The sequence below is a fragment of the Limulus polyphemus genome, unplaced genomic scaffold (genome assembly GCF_000517525.1).
Source record: "Limulus polyphemus unplaced genomic scaffold, Limulus_polyphemus-2.1.2 Scaffold97, whole genome shotgun sequence".
Classification (NCBI taxonomy): Eukaryota; Metazoa; Arthropoda; class Merostomata; order Xiphosura; family Limulidae; genus Limulus; species Limulus polyphemus.
In genome coordinates this window covers 1,131,759-1,139,950 of record NW_013665707.1, presented here as the reverse complement: position 1 = coordinate 1,139,950, position 8,192 = coordinate 1,131,759, and the positions used below count along the sequence as shown (strand labels likewise).

The window sequence follows — 8,192 nt, the reverse complement described above, 5'->3', positions numbered from 1 at the left end:
TAGTCAAGAAATTAATGTCGCGTTTGGGAACACTTTCATTAACCACTCACAAAAAAACGTACATCACGTATAACAGTTAAACGAACCGCCTAAACGTCTCGTTAGTGTAACCTAAGTAATGTGTAAAGTTTAGTTTACTCTAATCCCTTATAATGATGGCACACGACGAGACACACATTTGGCGAATAATGCTGTTTGAATACAAGAAGGGAAACAACACTTCTGTAGCCACAAAGAATATCAAAGAAGTTTATGGAAATGTTTTGAACGTTCGTAAGTGTCAACGATGGTTCAACAAATTTCGTTCAGGTGACTTTAGCCTTAAAAACTGTGATGACAGGGGCCGACATGTTGGAATTGATATTGATGCTCTGAAGACTCTTGTTGAGTCTAACCCAAGGCAACACACTCGTGAAATGGACCTGAAATTGAATGTCTCTCATGAAACAATACGTAAACATCTAAGGAATATGGGAAAACTCTATAAAGAAGGTGTTTGGGTTCCTCACGAACTCTCCGATGATCATCAATTTTAACGTGTGAATGTTGCTTCGTCTCTTCTGGCGCGTAATGCGCGTGATCTAGCTTTGGACAGAATTGTCACCGGTGATGAAAAATGGATTCTCTATGCGAATATTAAACCCCAAAAACAATGGCTCAGTCCTAAAAAACACCTTTCCGATTGACGAGTGAAGGGCGTTTCTGATCAAGGGCTTTATTTAAACGTTCCGGTTGCTGACTATACATCTCTGCATTGACAGTTCGCTGTGGATTGAGAAGTTCGAAATGAATTACTCCTTTGATGTCCTACCAAATGCAAAGCATCACTTTATGCGGATGGAGTCCAGGTTATGGGGTCGGAAGGGTTTTTCGCTTCTCCACGACAATGCACTCCACATGTGGCACGTTTGACGCAACACAGGATAATGGAGTTGGGTTGGGAAATTCTCCCCCACCCACCATATTCTCCAGATATGGCACCATCAGTCAATAAGGGTGCCACATGTACTATCTAGAAGGGAAGAATGTTGTTACTTAACGCAATTTAGGTAGTAAGCGGCCGTGATTTTTCCTACTGGCAAGTTGGATGATGCCCCAGTGTTATAACATCCCTTACTTTAAAATGGAGGTGCCAGGCAGTCAAGTGGGTAACAGTTTCGCTCTGACAATAATGGCATTGTTGTTGTTGGTATATAATCCTACGTTCTCTTAGCTTGGAAAAACTTCTTTTAATTTAATAACTTCTGAGAGCTAAACAACTACAGAGATAATTTGAACTTCAACTTGATTCGATTTTACCTTTAACCTTAATGTTAAAATCTTTCACATACCTTAATTTAACATAACATCTTCATCCAGTAAAGGAACCACACTTACACTAGTCTTCTTTTACTTTAATTGTTGTGTGATTTAAATAAAGATTGTTTTACAGTGTGTGAACTTGTATTCAGTCCGTTTCTCTGTGTTAGACTCAGTCGAGGTCAGAGAAGTCGGAGAGAAATCAGTGAATCTGAGAATATCACATAGCCGTAACGAAAGACCCATGGTTTTACGACACTTATGAAGGAAATTACTACTCAAATTCTTCATTTTAGTAGTTCAAATCCTAGAGCGAATTACCACCGCAGGAAGTAACTTCCGACGTTTAGCTTTAGCCCTTAAGCTTACTGCTTAACCACCAAAGGGCATGTTTAAGATGTCTAATAACACGTGAATAATACAAAAGAACACCATTACCCATACTAACAATGCAGCTATTGTAAACAGGTTATCAGTACGTATTTCGTCACAGGTATTTAGACATGGAATTGTATGTTTTACTATAGTAGCACTAATTTAAGATAAATAAAAACTATAGCAATGCATATGACCTAACCTTTCCCATAAAACCCGTTGCTCCTGTAATAAGAACAGCACGATCTTGATAAAAAGCTGCAATAGGAGAAGTGTCCTCTTCAGCCATTTTGAGATGCTATTCCAGTCTCTGCCTTTTATTGTTTGTCACCTTTAAAAAAACATAACACACACAAAAATATTAACACTTGTGTTACTGGCCATATTTAGGAAAGAGAAAAATATTAATACGTAAATGTTAAAGGTACGATCACCTTTACGGAACACAACAATAATGAGAATAATAATATATATATATATAAAACTGCTCGTCTTCAACATGTAAAGGGCCTAATCATCAATTGCTTATTCTAAGCTAATTTTATAGTCTAGGGATGAAAGGTCACGGCATGAGATAAGCAGCCTTACGAGTACCTTTTCTACACCCACAGAAGAAGATGTTCCTTGTGTTGGGTAAACGTTCAGCGCAATTAAGTTACCTAGGTAACAAAAAATGAATATCTAAACATACGATTAATAACAATTAATTAATCACAAGTTAAAACATCTATATATATTTACTAAGTCAATAATTGAAAGACGTTTCTTTCCGTTATCAAATCCCTTGGATGGCAATCTGGAGCAAAGAATCCCTGTAGCATTTCTGAGAAAACGTCTTCACCTGAAACTACATACGATATATTTGGATGTGCGACATAATAAGTGAGAATTTTATAATATACTGCTGAATTCCTTCTTGTCCATTAACTTTAATAAAAATATCTCTCTGACATCATCAGCACGATCTTATGCATATAATATTCTAGTAATAAATCGCATTATGAACGCATTGTCATCAGGCCGTCAAATATACTATTTTGTTGTTGTTGCTGCTTGAAGTTAAGCACAAAACAACAGAATGAGCTATCTGTGCTCTGCCCACTACGGGTACCGAAACTTGGATTCTAGTATTGTAAGTCCACAGACATATGTATTATATTTAAGGCTTTCTATATTTTCTAATATTTCAATGAATTTTTCTGTAAAAAAACTTAAAACAAAGCTGAAGTTTATCGTCACTGCAAGGTTATAAAATAAGCAGAAAAACAAATAAAATTTTTAGGCTGACCCAAATAAAAGTGAAAATTAATAATTTTCATTTTTGCATACATATTATCATTAATAAAACTAAAGAAGATTAACAACGGATTACTCATACATACATATTATCATTAATAAAACAAAAGAAGATTAACAACGGATTACTCAAACATACATATTATCATTAATAAAACAAAAGAAGATTAACAACGGATTACTCAAACATACATATTATCATTAATAAAACAAAAGAAGATTAACAACGGATTACTCATACATACATATTATCATTAATAAAAACAAAAGAATATTAACAACGGATTACTCATACACACATATTATCATTAATAAAAACAAAAGAAGATTAACACGGGTTACAAAGACATAGTATTACTAATAGTTTGTTTGTTTTTGAATTTCGCGCAAAGCTACACGAGGGCTATCTGCGCTAGCCGTCCCTAATTTAGCAGTGCAAGACTAGAGGGAAGGCAGCTAGTCATCACCACCCACCGCCAACTCTTGGGCTACTCTTTTACCAACGAATAGTGGGATTGACCGTCACATTATAACGCCCCCACGACTGAAATTGCGAGCATGTTTGGTGGGACGGGGATTCGAACCCGCGAGTCGAGCACCCTAACCACCTGGTCATGCCGGGCCCATTACTAATAGAAACAAAAGATTAACAAATTTTAATCTGGATTTAAATGACATGTGGATTTATTTCAACAACTTTCAACGTATTTTTATAATTCACTTCAACTTTTTCTAATCTGGATAAAACAAATTAATAAATAATTATCGAGAAATATTTCCCGCGCTCTATATTATTAATTTTTATGTCGATTCAAATTATCTAACTTTAACTACAATAAACTTTTTAATATAGAACAAAACAACTCAAGTTGCTCCCAATGGCACAGCGATATGTCTGCGGACTAACAATGCTAGAATTCGGGTTTCGATACCTATGGTGGGCAGAGCACAGACAGCCCATTGTGTAGCTTTGTACTTAATAACAAACAAACTCAAGTTACTATATTTTTAATAAACAGAGTTATTAACTAGCCTTTATAAATGTTTTAAGCCTGAACACTAACCTCCGAGGTTTACAATATTCAGTTTGCCCACTTTTTCCGTGAGCAACATCCGAGACTGGTACAAAGAGCACTTGGCAGATTAAGTCTTTGAAGAAATGTATTTGCTTATCACGAGATGGCGCTTATTCTTTCTACCTGCACAGGGAATGGGGCAGGCATTGACCTCTTTTATGTAAGTCACCCATTCGTTACAACTTTCTATTGATACTTCTGCTTGTCATCAACGACGTCCGTATTCCAGGCATAAAATATTCGCTATCACTTACCCTACTACAAGCAAGTTAGGAAAATGATACACTAAAAAACTATATCAATTTTCCATTTCTTTCAGCCTATTATACTAGCTTATCGTATGTGTATATCTCAATGATATTACGAAGTATATGAGTAACAACAAAATTACATCCAGTGGCGTCATTTTTTTCTTTACAGTATGAATATGTCACGAATAACTGAACATAGTATTTCGATCTGTCTATGTTCATGTGTGATCTTATACAATTATAATATCATTAAAAGCCGCCATGTACGGGCTAGACTCTGTCTGGGTTCACTACGCTGGAATAGAAGATTCCAGGCATTTTCATTAAACTTAAACTTCGAAGAATGCGTACAACAAACTCCAACAATGTATATCGATAACGCTAAATATTATATGTACATGGAAAAATGTGCAACGTAGGCTTCCAAAGATAGAAAAACATTTTCTAATCATAACAGTACGTATCTTCCATACTGAATTACGGCACACCCGATATTCAAATAACACCGTAGTAACGTTGTATAATCTACTTTTTTCTCCTGGAGATATTGTTTCTATGCCGGTATAAAGCATATATAATTTACTCTACACACCTTGAGATTCCTGTTTTGATGATATAAAGGCTATATAATTTACTCTAAACACCTTGAAATTACTGTGTTGATGATATAAAGCCTATATAATTTACTCTACACACCTTGAGATTACTGTGTTGATGATATAAAGCCTATATAATTTACTCTACACACCTTGAGATAACTGTGTTGATGATATAAAGCCTATATAATTTACTCTACACACCCTGAGATTACTGTGTTGATATAAAGCCTATATAATTTACTCTACACACCTTGAGATTACTGTGTTGATGATATAAAGCCTATATAATTTACTCTACACACCTTGAGATAACTGTGTTGATGATATAAAGCCTATATAATTTACTCTACACACCTTGAGATAACTGTGTTGATGATATAAAGCCTATATAATTTACTCTACTATATGTTTTGTATATAGGAAGCAATTTTGGGCTCCGATAACACGAGCGCTGGAATCACAGTCGACAATCCAAACGTTGAAGGTTTCCCTCTCTCCCCCACCCCTTCTATACGTCATCTTAGATTATCGAAGGACTGCCGACAACACAAGTTTAAATACTTATGAAAGATATCAAGAACATGCAACACACATTCTTCTCGTGGAACATGTACAAGATATGTCGGAGTTATCACTTCTGGTAACCTGATCATAGTCTAGAGTTCTAAACAAATAGTAGAACGGGTGTACCTTGTGAAATAAACTTGCGATTCCTCAAGCATTTTTTTTCTAGAAACGAAAACCAAAGGACATTTTGTTTTCAAAAATAATAGCCCAAAGCAGACATGTTGCAAAATTAATTTTTTCAATTAAATTCTGTATATACTTTCAAATAGCAAGATTTCAAATGGAACCCTTTCAACCAAGAAAATATGTCGGTGCTTACATATGTAGCTATTACAATAAACAAAATACAAAATTAATAAATAATATTAATAAAATGTATTAAACATATTTTTAAAACAGGCAATAGCCTCCGCAATGGCTCAGCTGTAAGTCTACAAGCTTACGACGCTAAAAGTCAAGCGGTGGGCAAAGCACAGATGACCCATTGTGTAGCTTTACGATTAACAACAACTAAACCAAAATAAAACAGTAAGCAACGTAATCAAATACTTAATTAAAAACAAACAAGTGTATCTTGAAATAATCTAGAAAAAACATACATTGTTTTAAGATCACAGAGCAAACAACCTATTCATGTGTAAATTTACAACCCCTGATCCGTTTCATTCATAAATTACTCTTTTAAACGTTCGTTCGTTTGTTGAGTCTCGCGCAAGGCTCCTTGAGAGATATCTGCGCTAGCCGTCCTTAATTTTGAAATGACAGACTAGAGAAAAGGCAGCTAGTCAATACCGCCAACCACAGACTCTTGGGCTACTCTAACCGAATAGTGGGACTGAACATCACATTATAACGCTCCTCACGACTCAAAGGGGTGAGAATGTTCCGTGATTGGATTGGAACCGCGACCCACAGGTTGCAAGTCGAGCGCCCTAACCCCCAGGTCAACAAAGCAAGGACACAAATTATATATACAAGTGAGTATTGATATTAAAGTTATTTTGCATAAAATTTGAAATTTAATTAATAAGGTTTTGTTTTATGCAACTCTGCTATAAGACAGGTGCTTAATATAGAGTATAACTGGCAATTGTAAGACACAAATTTACAAGCAGCATATTCGAAACTAACTTTCTATTTTATAAGAGCGTTTTTGTGAGGCGTGTTTATATGTGAATTATATCTTCCTATAGTTTAGCTTGAAATTTAACTTTTTTTTAATTCACGACTTTACGGAAGGTTTTAGTTTAAAAAGGTATATATGTTATTGATATTTTACAAATATCACTTTAGGGTTGTCACATCTGTGGTAGATACAAATCTGGACAGTGTCTACCTCCCAATTGCTTGGTTGGGTTGGCTGGCCGTGTGGGATTACCGATGCTACAGTCATGCAGTAAAGCAGAACTGTCGCGTTCCCTAGTGACTAAACTTTAAATCTGCAGACTTAAAACGCCAAAATTCGAGAACCGATTCTCCATGGTGGACAAGTGCCGATAAATCACGAGTATATTCCTGATTTGAGTTACAGTTTTGTTCTTTTTTATTTTTTTGTTAACTGCGAACACACATTAGTTTCTGTTTTAATCTTCTGCCAATCAAATTTTCTGGAATCCCCCGTTTTGCAAGAGTTGTGTACCTATGGGCATATGTACCCTAACCAGGCACATGAAAGTTTTGGATATGCTATAAACACATCAATTTTTTATAATAATAATATTTTTATTACGACAAAGTAATACATTCAAATAACATCCCGCGAAGCTTAAAGCTTATCCGCAGGAAATGTACTATAAACAATTAAATTAAAATTGATCACACAATAATATTATAATACATACTCAGTTTGAATGTTTTTTATTGTATTAATTCATAACATTAGTATATGTTTTTATATATATCAATATTTTGGAATTGTATTAAATAAACCTGGTACCTGATAATTTATTTTTTCCGTAGTTTTTTTATTTTATTTCAGGTAATTTATAATAACCTAACTTTTCTTGTCTAGTATTTTTATCTTGATCTATTCTAATGTTAATAAGCGATAAGAAATAGAGCTCTAATATAATTATGTATCGTATAACTTAAACACATTCATTATACTTAAAGTTATAAATCTTTCGCAAGCAACCATGTTATTTCTTCTTCTTGTTTGTTTGTTTGTAATTAAGCACTAAGCTACACAATGGGCTATCTGTGCTCTGCACACCACGGGTATCGAAACTCGGTTTCTAGCGTTGTAAGTCCGCTGTGCCACTGGGGGCGATAGCCCATTGTGTAGCTTTGTGCTTAACTACAAACAAGTATAAAGCAAAGAATTATCACAATATTTTATATGTCTTAAAGATATTTTATCTATACCAGAACACCACCAGCTTTGAGAACATAATTGTAAATTAAAGGTATTGTGAAATTAAAACACATTGTCCAAGTTTTTGAAAGACGTTCAAGGGTTTTTTTTTCGCAATAAGCCACACAAGAATCACCTTCGCTGGCTGTCTCTCATTTCGAACTGATATAATAGAAGGAAGGCAGTTGGTCAATAGCACCCAAGAGTTAGTTTCATCGAATAGTAGAAATTTGACCGTTACTTTTATAACGCACCTACAGTGATAAAGTACCGAGCGCAATTTTGCAGCAACGTTGCGCAAAACATTGATCCTCGAACTAACAGTCCGTTATGCCAACCACTAGACAACGCCCGGTCCGACATTGGAAGTAAAAAA

General features: G+C 35.0%; 1 protein-coding gene across 5 annotated transcripts in view; it reads right to left on the bottom strand.

Moving 5' to 3' along the window:
- LOC106469581 (putative fatty acyl-CoA reductase CG5065) overlaps nt 1–8,192 on the bottom strand; it is a 106,290-nt gene that overhangs the window by 35,820 nt on the left and 62,278 nt on the right. For all 5 annotated transcript variants that reach the window (XM_022398898.1, XM_013930087.2, XM_022398909.1 and 2 more), the window contains one exon: nt 1,877–2,005. In XM_022398898.1, coding sequence (XP_022254606.1) covers nt 1,877–1,963 — 87 coding nt within the window. In that variant the 5' untranslated portion in view covers nt 1,964–2,005. The remainder of the gene's footprint in view (nt 1–1,876; nt 2,006–8,192) is intronic.